Here is a 19050-nt window from a genome sequence, read left to right on the forward strand (position 1 = left end):
CTTTGTCCAAACCGACATTGAATGATCCAAGGCATTGCAATATCTACATTTCTCTTGACAGAAATGGTCAGCAATGAAGTACTTTTACTTTTTTTGGAGTACGGTACTCATTTAGCTTTTGCCTGCTTGCGCAACTTATCGTATCAAGTGGTTCTTTTTTGGGCCATTTTCACTTCTACTAAACAGTTTTCGACAGAAGACTACTTAATGTTTACGCTTCCACTTCTGCAAAGCAGAAAGTAGTTTTCGGATGTTTGTATCACTTTTGTAAATGAATGTATCCTATTAACTGGACGAAATAGCTTCTAGAGGTAAAATGGTGGCGGATGTATATAGCCTTCTTGAAATTAACTCAATTTGTGGTGTCGACAGCAGGGTTGTAATCAAGTCACAAGGCTCCGAGTGACAAGTCAATCGCACTTTTATAGTTTTGACTCGAATCAGGTCAGAGAGCAGAGTGTCGAGTCCGAGTCACGGTATAATGACTCGAGTCCAAGTCAATGTATTGACTGCTCACAGTGCTCAGTTTCCAGTTAAAGTCTTGTTAAGCCAATTTATATACCGTAACTCTGTTTGATGATATCGAATGGTTCGCATTTATAATATTCTAATTTTCCACACTTTTAATAGTTTCTGGTCGCATTTTCAAGTAGGCCTACCAGTACCAATAGACGAAATCCCAATAGTGTGCTAACCTTACTATAGTTCGAAACTACAATGAAATGTCAGTCTTGGCCGTCTGAGTCTCGAGTCATATGACTTGGGTCGAGTCATACGCAATGACTCGAGTTCAAGTCGAGTCAATAGGCAGATTGACTCGAGTCAAGTCGAGTCATCAGAAAATCGTGACTCGAGTCATTACAACCCTTGTCGACAGTCATTTTAGTTGTCGCAAGGATACGTTGTGTAATTTCAAAAGTATCCCACCTCGACTTGTGCACTTTCTGAACTTTCATTTCCGACTTGTGGTATGCTTGAAGTAGTTTTCGCATGTCTTTGATAATGCAACTTTCACTTAAGTAGGAAAGCTGACTACCGTACTTTGACACAGACTTGGATACCTAGATAATAGGGTCCATCAAATCACTAGGTGTCGCCAGACTTTCGGTGGTAACCGCCGTTGTTACGTACGCGGTTGCAGTTATTGGAAACCTGTAGGTTACTTTCTCGATTGTGTAAGGGTATTTTATATGGAAATAATGGCTACAACATATTCTACGTGGACCGTGAGCTCACTATAAAGTAAAGTAAAACTTCGAAAACTTCTGGTGCTGAGCTGGTAGCCGACATTTAGTTGACAATTTCATACTCTCACCTAGTTATCTAATCGGCCTTATTTCCTTACGTAGACGCTTTCCGAAGTTTTAGTTCATTTTATAACGAGCTCACGGTCCACGTAGAATATGTTGTAGCCATTATTTCCATATAAAATACCCTTAAACAATCGAGAAAGTAACCTACAGGTTTCTGAATACGGCAACCGCATACGTAACAAAGGCGGTTACCACCAAAAGTCTGGCAACACCTAGTGGTTTGATGGACCCTATTCTAGTTGTCTAATTAGAGTAACTGTAGCGAAATGCCGGTAATTTAATTTAGTTAATCTGATTTTAATAATAATCTTGTTTCTGGTTTTCCTGAAAATGCTAATGGAGAACTGTGTGGTTCAAAATGAGCCAAGCACTGTGTGCAGACATTTGCCATTTTCGGGCTTATGAGGACAAACTCTGATTTGATATGAACTGCACTTGAAAGTTTTTTTTCAAACTCTGTAAATCTATTATAATTTGGAAAAAAAACTGTGTTGCTATAATCCTTGTCTACTTCGGAAAAGCAGAAAGTTTTCTAGTTATTCAACCCGGCCTATGGTTTGACCGCCTCCGTATGTATTGAAAATCGATAATAAATATGGCTGATGATTCTGAGAAAATCTCAGCAGAGCCAATCCCAGTATGTACCCTTTTCAACGACGGGAGCGCTCCGAGCGGGGCTGACGTTTTCACAGAAGATCAAACAGCAGGAACGGAGACCGACGTCCCGGTGAAATCTCAAGGCGACAGAAAATCCAGCGAGCCCAAGTTATGTAATGTTTTTGCGGAGGGATCACCTACTTCGGGAGATGATATATTTTCGAAGTTATCGGAATCTCAAACTGCAGGCGTTACAGAGAAACCTGAAAATGAAATAAAATCAGATGAAGCAGTTGAGGCGGAAAGCGATAACTCAAAGTCATTGCCTCCGTGCAAATCGGTCGATTCATTCATTGTTGAAGAACTGAACGATTCTGAAATTGGCTCGAGGGAGAATTTGAACCAAGCGAATGTCCCTACACCTTCAGCTGGGCGGGAATTAACAGACAAAGGTGGTTAGTAATGAAGTAGGCCTACTTCTACTTTTTTGAGTTTTTGCCAACTTGCACTGCTCATTTGAGTGGTTTAATATCGAATCGGACCCCCACCGCCCAGTTAATGCCACGCGACAACGTGGTATACTTTCTCTTGTCATATCCAACCACTTGCAGGCATAGTAAACCAGTTTATGACTCATATACCGTCAGGAACTTGGATTTGAACTTGACTATGTTCTTGAAAATCATCAAAGCGTGACCACAATTAACAAACATCCTCAGAAAACTCCCCGGAACAAGGTTTGATGTTCGAAACGGTGAAAAATTTACGCAGAATGCCGTACAAGTTGACAGTTCTGTTCTGGCAGAATTTTTGACTATATTTTCCACTCGGAAAATATCTGGAAATAGCTACTTTTTGGCATGCGTATTTTCGGCCGAACTTCTCATGTAAGATCGTCGGTACTCAAAAATTGTCATGCCTTATATCTTCAAATTAGGTATCATATAAATCAGAAGATAGCTGGCTTACCATAGAAACCAAAAGCAACCTGCTACGACATGTATCTTGGGAGAAATGGATAGGTGAGCTTAAACTTGGATCACCAGTGATCCCCACTCCTCCCATTAAAAGGGCTAATCGACACCATTTACTTGATGACTTGAAATTGACTCGTAAATTTTGCTCCGAGTCACGAGTCAATTGACATTTCTGAAGCGCCGAGTCACGTCAACTCATTTTTGCAGAGTGACTCGAGTCAAGTCAAGTCATACAAAAAAGGTGACTCCGAGTCTGACTCGAGTCATGTCATAACTTGAGTCCGCCCAACACTGGAAATGAAGCAGTCTTGACATGTCTTTGAAATAGCTACTTGTACTTGACTTAAAATTTACGACGTTACTTCTACCGCTACTCAAGTCACAATGACGACGATTTGGACTTGGCAAATTCGAGCATGTGAGGGATTTGATTCCAAGTTAGTGTATTAGTATTCGAGTGTCACACATTTTGAAGAGTATGGATGATACGGAAAGTTCAAATAAGTAGCCTACCTTTCATGCGACCACAATGTGAGTAATCCCAGTTCCAATCGACGTAAAGATATTTTTTAACCATTTTTTCGACCATACCTATTTCATTAAACCTTGTGACAAAGCTACGGGTTGGTCACGGCTTCACATATGTCATCTATTCACATGTTTCATAGCCGATGCCGTGATACTGGGCTTACCGTATCTTGCGATCCCGAAAATAGGACGCAGTTTACAATTCACAAAATATGTAATATTGCACGAGAAAGCAGGTAGCCTACCATATTTTAAAATTGTTGGAGGAAATACTGTCTTGTTGACCAAAAAAATGTCATTTTTACAACTCAGCACACGGAAGACCCGCTTTAACGTCAAGATTCCGTGTCGTTGTGGGCGGTTTTTAGTAATTTAGATAATTCTCGGATTATCCGCCGATCAAGGATAATCCAAGAATTATCAACGAAAAACTCAAATGACTCCGCTTCTACAGTTTGGAATCGAATCAAATTTGTTATGCGTCGTTTTTGAAGACAAACTTGACAAATTCATTTTTTTTAATTTTCATTAAATTTATGTTGATAAATTGACTCTTAGTGGCAAGGAGCGTGTAATTTCAGTGCTCGACCATATCAACTCTCACTGATTGACTCAAATCATTGTGCACATGCCTACTGACTAGTTTGGCCGCGTCTGTTAACAGATGATACCGATTGTACGCAGTCCGCGGATTCCGAAAAAGATTTAAAGGACCCAATCATCGCAAGCCCGTCGTTTATCAGCGTGACATCGTTCTCAGTCAGTCCCGACGAAAGTCTGCGTTCCGACATGGTGTCGTCTATCTCGGATGATAAAATCTCAGGTTTAGTATCCGATACGGAAGGGCTGACTATTGAAAATGTGTCGGCCAGCTTGGAAATGAAACCTGCTGAGATAAGTGAGGAGTCGCACATGGATTATGGTCAGAAATCGCCGGTAGCTGGGACGGAGAGCTTGTTTTCGAATGACCAACCGGGAATGTTCTTTGATGAACATACTACTGATATGGACGAAGGTTGGTTTGAATTTTGACCTGCGTATTTCAGCTTCAGGGTTCGCCTGATATTTAAATATTTATTATAGAACTATCTACCGTACATGTTGTGATTTTAAATCTTAAATTTTGAACATTAATTCGCTTCTACTGGTTGAGATTGAGCCAAATTTGTTGTGCATCGTTTTTCCAGACAACCTCACAATTTCATGGGGTAGCCAGTAAAATTAAAAAAAAAAATTTTTAATAAATAAATAAATTCAAAATATTTTGTTATATAGAAATCCCTATAAGTAAGTTGGAATTGACCCGAAATTGGTGTGCAGCATTTTTTTAGGCAACCTAACAATTTCATCAAGCAGTCAGTAAAATTTGAAAAAAAGTTGTTTTTGAAGAGCCCTAATGATCATGTACTCCGAGCATGTACCGAACAGTGCTTCGAAAAAGCGAAACTGAGGCCATTACTGATTAGTAGGGCAAGTTTTTGTTGCAGTTAAATCCGTGTAAAGTTGCATTTATTCATTTATTTTTGACAAAAGTTGCAAAAGACCACATTTTGCTCGGTTGACTAAAAAAAAAGGTCAATTTTCCGCCTCAGCTCCTGAAATACCCGTAAAAGCGTTACTTCGATGCTAATTTACGGTGTTTCAGTCGCATTTGGCCGTGTATTTCACCGAAATCGAAAATACTTCCATGAAAAATCGAAAAAGTTGCAAAATGTTGCAAAAAGTTGCATGAAAAAAATGGACAAAAGTTGCAAAAAGTTGCACTATAAGATTCCTTCAAACAGCTTAAAACAGCATTCTACATATCTTACGAGTATGTAGGAAGCTGCCGGAAGCTGTAAAAAAGTTGCAAAAGTTGCAAAAACTTGCCTTACTGATTAGCATTTAGCACACACTGTTCATATTCTGTCCTTCATGTCATATGTCAGATTTGATATTGTGAATATGTATGGTATGTTTGTCAACCTCAAGAATTGTTTCTGTAGACGACCCGTTTGCTGCCGCGCTCAACAACAGTGCCCGGGACCGTCGAAGAGACGCGTGGCTTCCGTCTGAATCCACGACATTCGTCCTGCTGTCTTGCCTCACAGATCAGATCGCTCCGAAACTGGGACCGGACAGGACGACCAGACCAGGATTATCCACCAGCGAACTTCTCGGTAAGTCTCTCAGCCAGGGTTGTAATGACTCGAGTCATGACTCGACTCGCGTCACGATTTTCTGATGACTTGACTTGAACTCAAGACGGCCAATACCGACATTTCGTTGTAATTTCGACGAACAGTAAAGTTTTAGCCACACTATTGGGATTTCATTTCGTCTATTGGTAATGGCACTTAAAAATGCGACCAGTAACTGTTAAAAGAGAGGAAAATTAGTAGATTATAAATGCGAACCATTCGATATCACCAAACAGAGTTATAAAAAGTGGGTTTAACAAGACTTAACTAGAAGCTGAGCAGTAAAAACAATGACTTGGACTCGGACTCCAGTGATAATACCATGACTCGGACTCAGGCGCGTAGCCAGCCAAAAAATAAGAGAGAGGTTTGAAATAAAAGAGAATGGGGTTTCGATTTTTTCCAATTTATTAATATAGCATCAATTCATTAGGGTTATGTACATGTGTAAATGACGATTACACAATCTCCTCGTGTTCACGAACTTCCACGTATGATAAGCTTGCCAATGTGTTTGGAAGTGCTGTCAGTTAGCGAGTACCGTAAACCGGGGTAACTTTGGACAATTTTGAACAATTCCGTTTGGTATCTCGGAAATGCTGGGGTGTAGGGGAGGCAAGTTTTGTGTTTTTTTAGGGGTCATGGAGCATAGATTAGAACTACCTAATCCAAAATCTTCATGGTCATAAATAAGTACCTTATTTTTGTAAATTATCCGTGTCCAAAGTTATCCCTGCATGTGGGGTAACTTTGGACAATGTAGTTTTTTGTATGCCTTTACACTCAATTGTTTATGAAACCTCGTAAATGAGGCTTAGTTGGTAAGAGTTGACGAGAGCAGTGGCTAAAACTGAAACAAAATGGTATATGTCTGGCCTATTGCATGATTTTTACCTAATCCCCCCCCCAAAAAAAATAGGTAATTTATGAAGGCTAATGGGCCCTTATTCATCTCTTATCTCAATTTTTCCCTCATGCCTTCGCCAATTGGGACTTATAAAATAACGTATGGTGATAAGGGATATCTCACTGGCAGTGTCAGCAATCGACAGCAAAAGTTAAACACGTTAACGTGATTTATTGCTGATTTCAAATATACTACTGTTCTTTAATAGATACACTTTCCCTTTCCTATCTCCTCTTTGATGGATATAGCCTATTTGTCGTGATTTATGATATCCCATATTCAGCAGGCGCATCTTTAGGAGTATGTGATAAGTTTTTGAAGTAGCTTACATCGATTACAATCTCTCAGCTCATTGCCTACCCATTTTTTCATATTCTGGCAAACTCTAATTTATTAACCTTCTCATTCCATTTTAAAAAGCCATCAGGCCGGTAATAAGGAATAGAGTTGACCATACACTTTGACACAGATGAAGCAGCCACTTTCTAGAGTTCTAAATATCACATTTTCCACTGTCCAAAGTTACCCCATTCTGATAAACTTTTACGGGGTAACTTTGGACATCACATTTTCTTGTATTGATCTGAGGGTGAGCCAACTGAGATTTTTGCCATGGATTAAGACTACTTAGAGGTATGTGCTGCCAAGTTTTGAATCTATGAATCACATGCTAACTATGTCTGGTTGTAAGAAGTTTAACGGTAATAAATTTTGATGAAATTGACCCCCTCCATTAATTTATCAATGTTGGGTCAAGTTTATCTGGTAGTGAAATGAATCCACCTTTTATTGGGACTACCTGTGGTACTGTTGCCTTATGAAAAAGAATTGGACACCCAGCGGCAACCCTTTTCCACCAATAACCATTTAAATCTTTTATTGCTTAGTGTCCAAAGTTACCCTTAAGTCCAAAGTTACCCCGGTTTACGGTACCTGATCTCTTGTGAACAATTGAATATGCGCGTTTATCAACGCGTATTTCATGGCCTCTGCGCCGATTTCAGCAAGTCAAAGTGTCTGAGTTGTTATAGAATCTGTTCTATAATGGCGCCGGTTATGTTTCAAGTATTAGCGGCAATCAATTACGTATGTAGAGTACGCACACGTTTGCATACATTCGATGGTTATAATCCTGCTCTCATCGTTGATCCTTGACCTTTTTTTTCCAGATTCTGGGTATTCACTGATTAAATTTGTCAGGTTGCCTAAAAAAACCTGCACAACAAATTTGGCTCGATTCCAACTGGTAGATGTGAATGCGCAGGAGTTTAAAAATTTTGAATTTACTCAAATGGCTTCGTTTCTACCTACAGCTTTGCGTCAAATTTGTTCTGAATCGTTTTTTCAGACAACCTAACAACTTCATGGTGTAGCCAGTACAATTTCAAAAAAAAAAGATATCTATTTTTGTTAAATAGAACCAAAACTTTTTCTTACATTGATCCAAAATTTGGTGTGCCGTGTTTTTTAAGCAACCTAACCATTTTATCAAGCAGCCAGTGAAATTTGAAAAAAGGTATCTTTGAACAGCCCTATTGTGTATGTGTAATCAAGTTGTGATTCGTTGGTGTTTCTCACTTTGAATATGAAATTTCCGTTCGCCCCAAATCGGATATGTTTTGTCAGAGGATCCTGTTAAACAGCTGGTTGTGAAGCTGACGGGCTCGGAGAATGTGATCCGAAGGGAGAACCTCACTCTGGATGATGTCAGCCAGGATAAAATTGGCGTCGAAAAATTGATGGTATGTTAAACTTATTTTGTCGAATGTTGTGGAAATTATAATCCTACCAAATGCACTCAAGTGTGACGAAATAATGGCAATTATGTCCGCCAATTATATTATAATTTTATATCTCAATTCCAAAATGCAAGAATTGGGGACGCTTTTCCATTGGCTGTTCAAAATTTTTTTTCTGGATTCAGGAGATTCGCTGATTAAATTGTTAAGTTGCCCAAAAAACGCTGCATGCCAAATTTGACTCGATTCCAACCCGTAGAAGTGAAGATATTTGAGATTTTCATTAATATAGCTCCAGGTTTACCCACCGTCTAGGCCAGCGGTTCTCAACCTTTTTCACCTCGCGGACCGGTAAAATTTCCAAAAATGTCTTGCGGACCGGTGAACTTTCAAAGTTGACATGAAGCCAAAATGTACAGTACGCAACCGTTTTCTGCAATTATATAGTTCTAGAGAGTGACGTTTAGAGGGCTTTGATCGGGTGGATGATTTCACCTGTACTTGTGAGCACACTCATTCTACTCAGTGTAAGCAGAGAGTTTATGTAGCTTCAATCGCGCCAATAGCAAAAATTTTTGATCATTCATGACTGAATCGGTTTTCTCATTGCCGAATTTTGGCACACCTTTCGGAGTCCAATGTTAGCCCAAACTTTATTATGCGTTGGTATGTCGTGGTGCGGTAATGGCTGACACCGTTTGGGGGGCCCAGTTACGGTTCTGCACAAAATGAATGTATCAAAAACGAATGATCGCGCAAACTGCGCTGTTTAGCGATGAGTCAGCTCGTATCTGTTCTGTATTTATTGCTCGTATGTCGTCTAATGACACGTCTTGAACTTGAAGTCAAATCAAACATGTTCCCAGCCGTAATGTTACATCATGAAGTTCTGAATCATTTTAAAATTTGATTTTTGATTTATTTTAACAATGGACACGCCTTCAACATTGCATCCTGAAATTATGGTATAAAATTGTAATATACCTGGCAGACCGGCAGGAATGTCTTCGCAGACCGGCGGTTGAGAACCACTGGACTAGGCAATCATACGAATCCAAAATTTTCAATTGCAATAACTACCGACTAGAAGTGAGCAATAATTGGTAAGCATTGTTCTTTTAAACAACTTGACAGTTTCACGGGGTTGACGGTACAACTTGAAAATATAATAGGCCTATATTTAATTTAAATTTAATAAATTCGAAATTTTCAAACTCCTGTGCGTTTGCATCTAGCAGTTGGAATCGAGCCAAATTCGGTGGTGTGCGTTGTTTACAAAATGAATTAATGATAAAAGAAACAATGTATACACAACCTAATAATTTATTCGGAGAATCCCCGGAACCCGCAAAAAAAAGGTATTTTTGAAGAACCCTACAAGACTGGAGTCACATTCGGTAGTGCTGTAGGCCTACTCATTTTATCACTCGTTCAGGAAACAGGCAATCATAGATCAGCTGCCAATCTCTGCGCAAATCTTCTTTCCTATCTGGGTCAAGGATTCGGCCAAGCCACACAAGTAACTCGAAACACACCGGACACGTTATTGGTAAGCAAACTTATCATCTCTGGTCAGTGCGGCGGATATTTCAGGTGCGTGGTAGCAGGGTTATAATCAAGTCACAAGTCCATCTTACTTTTATAGTTTTGGCTCGAGTCAAGTCGAGTCATTTTCAATTCGCCACAGAGTCCGAGTCATAGTGTTGTAACTGGAGTCCGAGTCCAAGTCATTATGTACATTGTTCAGTTTTGCTCGAGGGATATAGAATGGCTCTCATTCATGATATCGTAATTTTTGTCAGTCCTAACACTTTCTGACCCTATTCTCCAAGTATCAGGACTGATAGACGAAATGCCAATAATGTGGTGACTTTACGATTCTACGGAGTTACAATGAAATATCTGTCTTTGCCGTCCTAGTCTCAAGTTATGCCCAATGACTCGAGTACAAGTCGAGTCAATACACAACTTGCCTCAGATCAAGTCATTTTACGGATTTGAAAAAATGACTCGAGTCAAGTCGAGTGACCAAAAAATCGTGACTCGAGTCATTACAACCCTGGTACGACGTGCTTCGAATAATTAGAATTAACACCCGGTTCAGATCCGAGCACTCGAATCATTGTGCTGTGCCGTATTCGTTGGATACCAATTTATGGTTCGAAAGCTACTAATAATCTTGCTTATTTTCTTGCAACCAGCTCTGGTATTACCGAATATACATCCTGGTGAAGTTGAAACTCTACGAAATGGCCGCGATAGAATTGGCTCATTTTGGAAATCTGGACAATCCCGACATGTACTACGAGTACTACCCCAAAATCTACCCAGGTATGCAGACATGAGTGATTGCTTCCCTATCAAATCTTTGGCAGATGTTTACAATCAATGTTGAACCTTGGTTGTAATCACAGCCTGACTGGAACTGCTGGATAATTATGGTTGTCTAATTGCTCTAGAATGCTGGTAAAGTTGTGAAACAAGATAGCGTAATGGTGAAGCGTCCGGCTTCTTGATCGGTAGGTCGTGGGTTCGATCCCCGGCCGGGTCAGACCAAAGACCTGATTAGTAACACTGGTATCCATGGCTTCCCTGCTTGGCACCCATGCATTACTGGGATAGCATGGAGGGGTGGTGTATGACTTAGAAAGCCGTAATGGCTACATCTGCACCTCTCTTGTCCAGCAGCATATGCACATCATGCACTCATGGTATGCATATGCGCAGATCGTGTGTATGTGTATCATGAGTCGGTGTATATGCCGGAAAAACATCAAGGACAAAAATAGACTACTTCCTTCCTTTCCTGAAATGTTTCTATGGTATAACTTAAATTGTAATCTGGTTTTTGATTTTCCTGAAAATGCTACAGAAGAATGGTATAATACAAAATTAACCGAGATCCGTGTACAGACAATTGCAATTGTCGTGATTTTGATTCGAAATGAAGTGAACTTGGTTTTTATTGTATTTTTTTGCGAATTCAGTGGTTCTGATACTAATCTAATTTGGAAAAAAAATGTTGCTATCAATCCTATCATTCTATTTCTAATTATATTTCGAAAAGCTGAAGATTTTCTAGATTTTTAACTATGCTCTAGAGCGGCTGTTTTACGACCTTTGTAGTTCGAGATTTACAAGTTTTTAGCACTTTAGGCTACAAGACTTGGGCAACTAGATAATTCTAATTAGAGCCAAATGCCGAAATTATAATTTGTGTAATGTTTCTTTGCTCTAATTCTAATCTAATTTGTGAAATATTTCTAAATGATCAACAGATCACTTCGCTGCAGCTTCATCTTGCAATCATTAAGCATATTGGCTTCTCATTCTATGAACTGTACATCGTAAACATTTAATTTGCTTTGAAATTGCTACTGTAACCATTTTTTCTTTATGTGTCCGCGTGTTTCTGAAGTTTATGCTATTTTGTTGCCTGTTTTGTTATTTTGCGATAATGAATAAAATTATCTCTCTCTCTCTCTCTCTCTCTCTATGCTGTCATTTTAATTCTAATCAAAAATTTTGCTTTTGCTGAAAATGCTCCATGGAAAACTGTATTGTCCGAAAAGACCCAAGATTGGTGTACAGACATTTGCTATTCTCATGCTCGTAATAACGGACTATGATTTGATAAGAATGGAACTTGGTTCAATGTCTAAGTTTTCGCGAGTTCAGCTATGCTAATTTTAACCTAATGCTGAAAAAACTGTTGGTACAATTCTAATTCTAATCTAATTTGAAAAAAGGGTTAGTTTTCTAGTCTGCCAATTCTAGGGACCTGTTACGAACGCGAAGGTCCTATCTCCTATGAGCATAGGCGCCGAACCTGGGCATGCAAGGCATGCCAGGCATGCCTAGACATTTTTTTAGGCATGCCGCATGCCTAGAATTCGGTTTGGCATGAATCGGCATAAACCCCGATTGTGTTATTTAGAACGAATCGTAATGTATTTCCGTTTACGACATTACCTGCTACCTCTTATGTGAGTGAGGTAACCCGTTGCGCGCGGCCAATTAGCTACAAGCGCGTTGCCAATTAACGAGATTTGTCTGTGCACAATGTAACGCGATCTCCCGCTGAGATGATCGCGAAATTGTGTCATTGATTGCCGTGCACTCGGCAATCATCTCTTGGGACGCTTGCCTGCTTTATCGTGTCTCCGACATGCCTAGTTTCACTTGCTTGAGCATGAAATCACATCAGCAGTAGGCCCGGTGCCATCGCTGCCTGCACTATCGCATCTGCATTGGCGCGCACGATATTATCGCTTGCCTACACAATCGCATCTGCAACAGGCCTGGTACGAAAGATATCATCGCTGGCCAACTATCACGTCTAGAGCCGAGCATGCGTTGGCTCCCATCTCTCGAGCCTACCATGCGTTAGTTCCAATCTCTCGATGGCTTGGTGACAATGCCGTTAGGTGTTTGTTGGTTAGCGATTGTAATTAAAGAGCGACATCGCAGACCTGAATAACATCGAATGTCCGCAGACAGGTGCGATTGTGAGTGCGCCGTGCATGCGTAAGTGAATTCCGCTAATACCTAAACATAACCATCAGAAGATGTGTGTCAACTGTCAAGGCTTGAGTTGTAAAAGACGAGAAAGGTTTGAACAACCTGAAGTCCGTGCCATTATAGAACAGATTCCATAACAACTCTGACATTTTGCCTTGCGCAAATCGTCGCCGAGGTTACGTAATACGCGTTGGTAAGCGGCGTATTTAATTGTTCGCTAGCGATCAGGAACTCGCTAATTGACAGCACTTCCGGACTCGTTGACAAGCTTATCATACGCGCAAGTTTGTTAACACGAAGATATTGCATAATCGGCATTTATGCAGGCACTTGACTCTCATGAATTGATGCTCTATTATCCCTAATTATCAATTCCGTCGGATCATGACGTCATTCCTTTGTGACGTCATCGAACTCGCATGCCTAAGGAAAATTAGCGTTCGGCGCCTATGCCTATGAGATTCTCCCATTGCATTTCAGGTCGCCGGGGCTCGATGGTGCCGTTCGAGTTTCGCGTTTTGCACGCGGAATTTCCGCGCTACGTCGAGAAGCCGCAGGAAAGCCTGCGACGTTTGCATCACATTTTTTCTTCCTGCGAGAAGATAATTTGCTCGTTGCAAAGCGGGAAGACGGAGATGGGAGAGGCTCTGGTTCTGGAGCCTTCAGACGTGGAAGCTTCGGTATCGTTTTGGACGAAGCGAAAAGTCAATATTCTCTACTGCATAGGTCAGTTGGTTTCGTTGTGACTAAGGTTAGGCACAAAGATTCGAAGACTTGAATCTGAATTGTGTGTTAAGATTCTAGTGTGATGAGAGATGCTTTTCCAGAATGTTGAATTTATAAGCTCCTCGTCACTAGGAGCTTATTTACCAATGAGAATTATAGTTTCGATGCTATTTCCCACTGTAGAAGGCTGTAAACCAGGGTTGAAACCAAGCCGCAAGGCTCCAAGTCGCATGTCAACCATGGGCGCCAGTCCAATTCCTACTTTTCAATCTAGGTAACACGTTGATCCAATTGAAAGATTATGTCCTGGCTGTGAAGACATACGAACGGATTCTTACCTACAGCCCAGAGTGAGTTTGTTTCCTACTCTTCTTACTGAAAGGAATTCGCGTTACAGCAAGATGTTGTCAGTAACCAAGTACGCTGCTTCAACTGTTTCAAAGTAGGCTAGCCTACTTCAGTTGCATACTTGATCTTTTTATCTCTACTCACTAAACTCACGCACTTCACTAAACTGCTTTTTATCCAAAACTACTTACGTTTCAGACTCTGAATGTTGAACACTATGGGGTAGTTATGGAATAATTTTTATCAGAAGAGCTTCTTGGAGGGGCTGAACTTCAATACACAATTCTATAGTATATTGATATTGAAATGAGCCCGAATATTTTCGGCTGATGCTCGTCAGGGGTAGGCTAATCGTTGGAAATTAGTTGAGATTTTTAGTACGGTGAGCTTGAGCGCTATCTTCGGCCAGATTATTCAAAACTTCGTGCCGGTGACGTCATATGTTGTAATCCGATTGTTGATGTACAATGTTCTTTCCAATTCTCTACTAGTTGCTGACCCTGACGAGTGTCAGCCAAACAAATTCGGGTTCATTTCAATATGAATATACTATTCAAGTTTGCATAACTTTTTTGCCTACTCTTTCTCTGACTTCTGTTTTTAGAGAAAATTACTTATTTTTTATGCATTGGGTTTTGTAAGGTATAAATTAATTTGGGAACATGCTTGCATCTCTTTTATGGGTGGAATTGTAAGAATCTGGTGATATAGCTCGTGTATCACGACGACTGAATATATTTTTGAAAATTGTACCTATTTGTAGTGTCGTTTGTGATTTTGGTTAATGGTTAACATGCATCTCGAAATTTTGAATGTTTCCATTGACTGCTAAAAGTTTGCAAACTCCGATCAAATCTTCCCCTTGAAGAAATTTACAGACTTATCGTATCGTTTTATACTTCCACTTAACTAGTTTGGACACCTCTTTGAAATCGCTACTTCTACTCGTGTAGCATTGCTTACTACATTGACCAGCGCCGATTGCAGCTTGTGTTTAATAAATGTATTTTACAATTGACTGAATTCCATTGAGGACCCATTGCTATATCAGCCTTCTTACTACAGAGACGCGGTGGAATTACACAGTGGAATTGGACGGCTGTATCTGCATATCGGCGACATGCGAGTCGCCCAGCGACACTTTTTGATAGCGGAGAAAGAGGCCGGCACCGACCCCGTCTATAAGGAACAACTGCTATTGAATGGGTATGATTTTACTATCTAAATAATACAGAAAAGCTTGATGAAAGTGTACAGAGTTTCAATATACAATTGTATAGTATATTCAAAATCAAATAAACCCGAATATTTTCGACTGATACTCGTCAGGGGTAATCGGGAGCAACTACTAGAGAATTGGAAAGAACATTGTATATCAACAATTGTGATGGCATATTTGGTGATCGGTTCTGTAGCTTTCACGAACTTCCCATCGGCATTACAACATGACGAGAGTCATAATTCGACTTGAGTCGCGATTCCACTTTTATAGTTTTGACTCGAGCCAAGTCGAATCATTTTCAATTCACCACTGAGTCAAGTCCAAGTCCAAGTCAGCGAAAAGAGGGTCGAGTCCGAGTCATGGTATTATGACTCGAGTCCAAGTCTTTGTGTTGACTGCTCAGTTTCCGGTTAAAGTTTTGTTAAACCCACTTTTTATAACTCTGTTTGGTGATATCGAATGGTTCGCATTTATAATATAATAATTTTCCTCACTTCTAGCAGTTTCTGGTCGCATTTTCAAGTACCTGTACCAATAGACGAAATCCCAATAGTGGGGTTACTTTACTATTCTTCGAAATTACAATGAATTGTCGGTCTTGGCCGTCTGAGTCTTGAGTCATAGGACTTGGTTCGAATCACGCGCAATGACTCGAGTCCAAGTGGAGTCATTTCCGTATTTTGAGAAAATGACTCGAGTCAAGTCGAGTCATCAGAAAATCGTGACTCGAGTCAAGTAAGACTCGAGTCGAGTCATTACAACCCTGGTTAACACTATGACTTGTACTTGTACTCGAGTCTCGATACTATGACCCAGACTCTACCCGTTTCTTCCTGACTTGGGCTTGTCTCAGTGACGGATTGAAAATGACTCAACTTGACTCGAGTCAAAACTATGGAATTCAAATTGACACGTGACTTGAACCTTGTGACCTCGTTACAACCCTGCCTCCTAATAATTCTATATATGTGATGGATGTGTTCGAAAGGATTCAGTGTATGATCATTATTCGTTCCATCTTGGAAAATGTAATATATTTTCAGAGGCTATATGTACATCGGCACCAACAATTGGAGAGATGCGTTTTCGCGCTTTCAAAGTGTGTTAGATTTGGACCCGCATAATATTTCCGTGAGTACACGCATCTGTGATATGTTGCCTGTTTTGTATCACGGTTTTTGTTCCAGGCTATCAATAATAAAGCGGTATGCTTGCTGTACTTGGGCAAACTGAAAGAAGCGATAAGTGTTTTGGAAAGTGGAACTGCTGATCAAAACACGGGAGAGGCCCGGAGTAAAGTTCAGAACATCAACCGACATCAGGTATTGATATCACCCAGACTTGGACAATTCGATGAATTCTAGTTAATTATACTAATTATAGCAAAATGCTGGTTATGTAATTTTATTTTAATTTGTGAAATGTTTCTATGCTCTCATTCTAATTCTGATCCGATTTCTGGGTTTTCCTGAATCAGGATTGTAATGACTCGAGTCATGAATCGATTTTTGGTGACTCGGCTTGACTCAAGTCATTTTTTCGAATGCGTAAATTGACTTGACTCGAGACCAGGACGGCTAAGACAGACATTTCATTGTAACTTCGAAGAATAGTAAAGTTACCACATGATTGGTATTTCGTCTATCACTCCTGATAACTCTGAAAATAGGGCCGGAACTGTGAAGACTAAGGAAAATTACTATATTGTGAGTGCGAGCCATTCTATATCACGACTTGGACTCGCGTCAAAACCCTATGATTCGGACTCGACCCTCTACTAGCTGAATTGGACTCGGACTTGACTCTATGGTGAATTGAAAATGACTCGACTTGACTGGAGTCGAAACTATTAACTATCAGTTCACTACTGAAATTTCGAAATAACACTAATTCACATCACTATTGGCCACAATGATTCAGATTAGGACGAGATAATTTTAATTAGAGCCAAATGTCGGTAATCTAATTCTAATCCAATTTGCCAAATTTCTCTATGCTTTAATTGTAACCTAATTTCTGGTTTCTTGAAATGCTACAGGAAAACTGTATAGTGCTAAACGAGCCAAGTTTGTTGTACACACATTTACCATTCTCATGCTCAGTTTTTGCGAATTCAGTCATTCTAATTCTAATCTGATTTTGAAAATATACTAGCTATAATTCTAATTCTAATCTGATATTGAAAAGCGTAACATTTTCAGGTTGTTCAGTTTTCCAACTGTACTACCGGTATCACTGTTATGTTATCTTTTGTGTGGGACCTGATATTTCATGCTCCTTTCAGACGCTGGTCCAAGGTGTCATAGGCAATTTATCGACGTTATACGAACTGGAGTCGTCGCAGTTCGTCGTCAAGAAGCGTGGCATGTTCCTGAAACATATAGCACAAAATTGTGGAGATGGTTTCGAGCCCGGGTGCTTCAAGGGGATTTAGTATTTTACGTTTATCTGAGTATATTGAGATGCAATAAATAAATAACTTGTTGGATATGTGTCACTGTGTTGTACTTCGGCGGTTGTGTCATTATATGAGCTGCAGTGAGAGAGAATTTATTCGTCGTCGTATGAAACTTCAAACATGGAATTCAAACTAAACATGACACAGGTAAATATTGACCAGTTGCAATATCAAGTATCCCGGACCTGTAGTGTGCAACAGCATCTCCCCGGCTATCCAGCAGCCATCCTGCATGCCCACAATCAATTCGAAATACAAACAATTTCTACCTAATCGATAGTAGCCAGCCCTAAAGTTTATCGTACACGACCTGACATATTGATCTCTCCTTTGTTTACGTGCTGTAGGCCAAGTTGTGCGTCTATATTTTCATTATATCTCAATCTTGCGGCGATAAAATAATGATAATGACGGAAGTGCAATTCATAAGTACTAGAAATGTACTTCACAATGTTATCTTGTAGTGGTCATGTGCCGCGGTACAAAAATTCGAACAAGGACGTGGCATCGCAGATATGGTGTAACGTTCATCATCTTATCATAATTTTCATCAAAACACAAGATTGCGATATCGTGAAAAGATAGGACGTCGCCGACACGACTTGGAGACCTGGGTGTATCAAGAACCGGCGCACCAATCATGCGAAATACTCATTCGCCGCCCCATATACTCGAGAGAGAGAGAGTCTATATTTTCATCCAATCTAGGCTTACCATACGTCCTCTTTTAAGAGGATTTGTCCTCTTTTTTGAAAGTGTCCTCGGAGGACGCCCTTTTGTCCTCTTTTTTGAGATTTTGTCCTCTTTTTTGAAAATTTAGGTCAGTTTTAGAGCAAATTGCGAGTGATATGCCGCAAATTAGCACAGAAGTGAAGCTCTGGCGGGTATTTCGGAGTGAAAAACGGTGACTTTAGCTCAGAGCGAAAAGATGACCTTTTTTTTTAGTCAACCGATCTCAAAGTGGGAGAAATTCACTGGTTTTTGAGAATTCTACTCCGGTTTTGCAACTTGCAAATTTCCGAAAAAGGGTCCTCTTTTTAGATTTCCAAAATATGGTAAGCCTAATCCAATCAAAATGCATAACAACAGACGGCAATGATGGTGGTACAGAAAATATGCATGCAGAGTTTCCGGTATCAGATAGGAATGATCGATACGACCTTGGCGAAACGAGAGAGTGGCTCATGACGCAACAATGCTGTCTGGCGGAACGAGAGAGTAGCTCAAGAGAAAAAGAGCCAGAAAGCATTGTTGCGTCCCAATGCCAACCTCCATAACAATGAAAAATTCGAGGCTGATTGTGGGGGTTCCAGGGCGGCGAGCGGAATAAAATTTATATTTTCGTCATCAGTGCAGGGTCAGCTTTCGATTGATACCCGTTTTACCAAATTTAATGCTTGGCAAGCCGGTCAAAAATGACCGTCAAATTATAGATAACTAAGGTAAACCGTAGATGCGACACTGCCGGGCGTCACGCTCTGATGACTGTCTACGCCGCTCGATTTGTTTTGCTGGGAGCTTGTGGAAGAGGATG

The 19050-nt window shown here is 40.2% G+C and overlaps 1 protein-coding gene across 2 annotated transcripts; it reads left to right on the forward strand.

Annotated features, from left to right (window-relative positions):
* The first annotated feature begins 1725 nt into the window (after window positions 1-1725).
* On the forward strand, window positions 1726-17549 carry LOC145448251 (trafficking protein particle complex subunit 12-like). 2 transcript variants are annotated; one of them, XM_080326614.1, is made up of 12 exons: window positions 1726-2365; window positions 4080-4430; window positions 5401-5574; window positions 8129-8244; window positions 9677-9790; window positions 10443-10572; window positions 13243-13488; window positions 13763-13838; window positions 14902-15042; window positions 16102-16189; window positions 16246-16380; window positions 17343-17549. In XM_080326614.1, the coding sequence occupies exons 1-12, from the start codon at window positions 1909-1911 to the stop codon at window positions 17490-17492; spliced, it is 2178 nt and encodes a 725-aa protein (XP_080182740.1). In that variant the 5' UTR covers window positions 1726-1908; the 3' UTR covers window positions 17493-17549. The 2 variants fall into 2 exon arrangements, with proteins under 2 accessions (XP_080182740.1, XP_080182742.1); XM_080326616.1 differs by having other exon boundaries at window positions 1735-2362.
* Window positions 17550-19050: the final 1501 nt, after the last annotated feature.

The sequence above is a fragment of the Botryllus schlosseri genome, chromosome 10 (genome assembly GCF_051294905.1).
Source record: "Botryllus schlosseri isolate E-star chromosome 10, Bs_hap1, whole genome shotgun sequence".
Taxonomy (NCBI): Eukaryota; Metazoa; Chordata; class Ascidiacea; order Stolidobranchia; family Styelidae; genus Botryllus; species Botryllus schlosseri.

Bases quoted from the DNA above. Each gene is read 5' to 3' on its own strand.
- LOC145448251 (XM_080326614.1), top strand. From the start codon at position 1,909: ATGGCTGATGATTCTGAGAAAATCTCAGCAGAGCCAATCCCAGTATGT. The intron at 4,431-5,400 runs GTTGGTTTGAAT...TTGTTTCTGTAG, and splicing joins TACTACTGATATGGACGAAG to ACGACCCGTTTGCTGCCGCG. The intron at 13,839-14,901 runs GTGAGTTTGTTT...TTCTTACTACAG, and splicing joins ATTCTTACCTACAGCCCAGA to AGACGCGGTGGAATTACACA.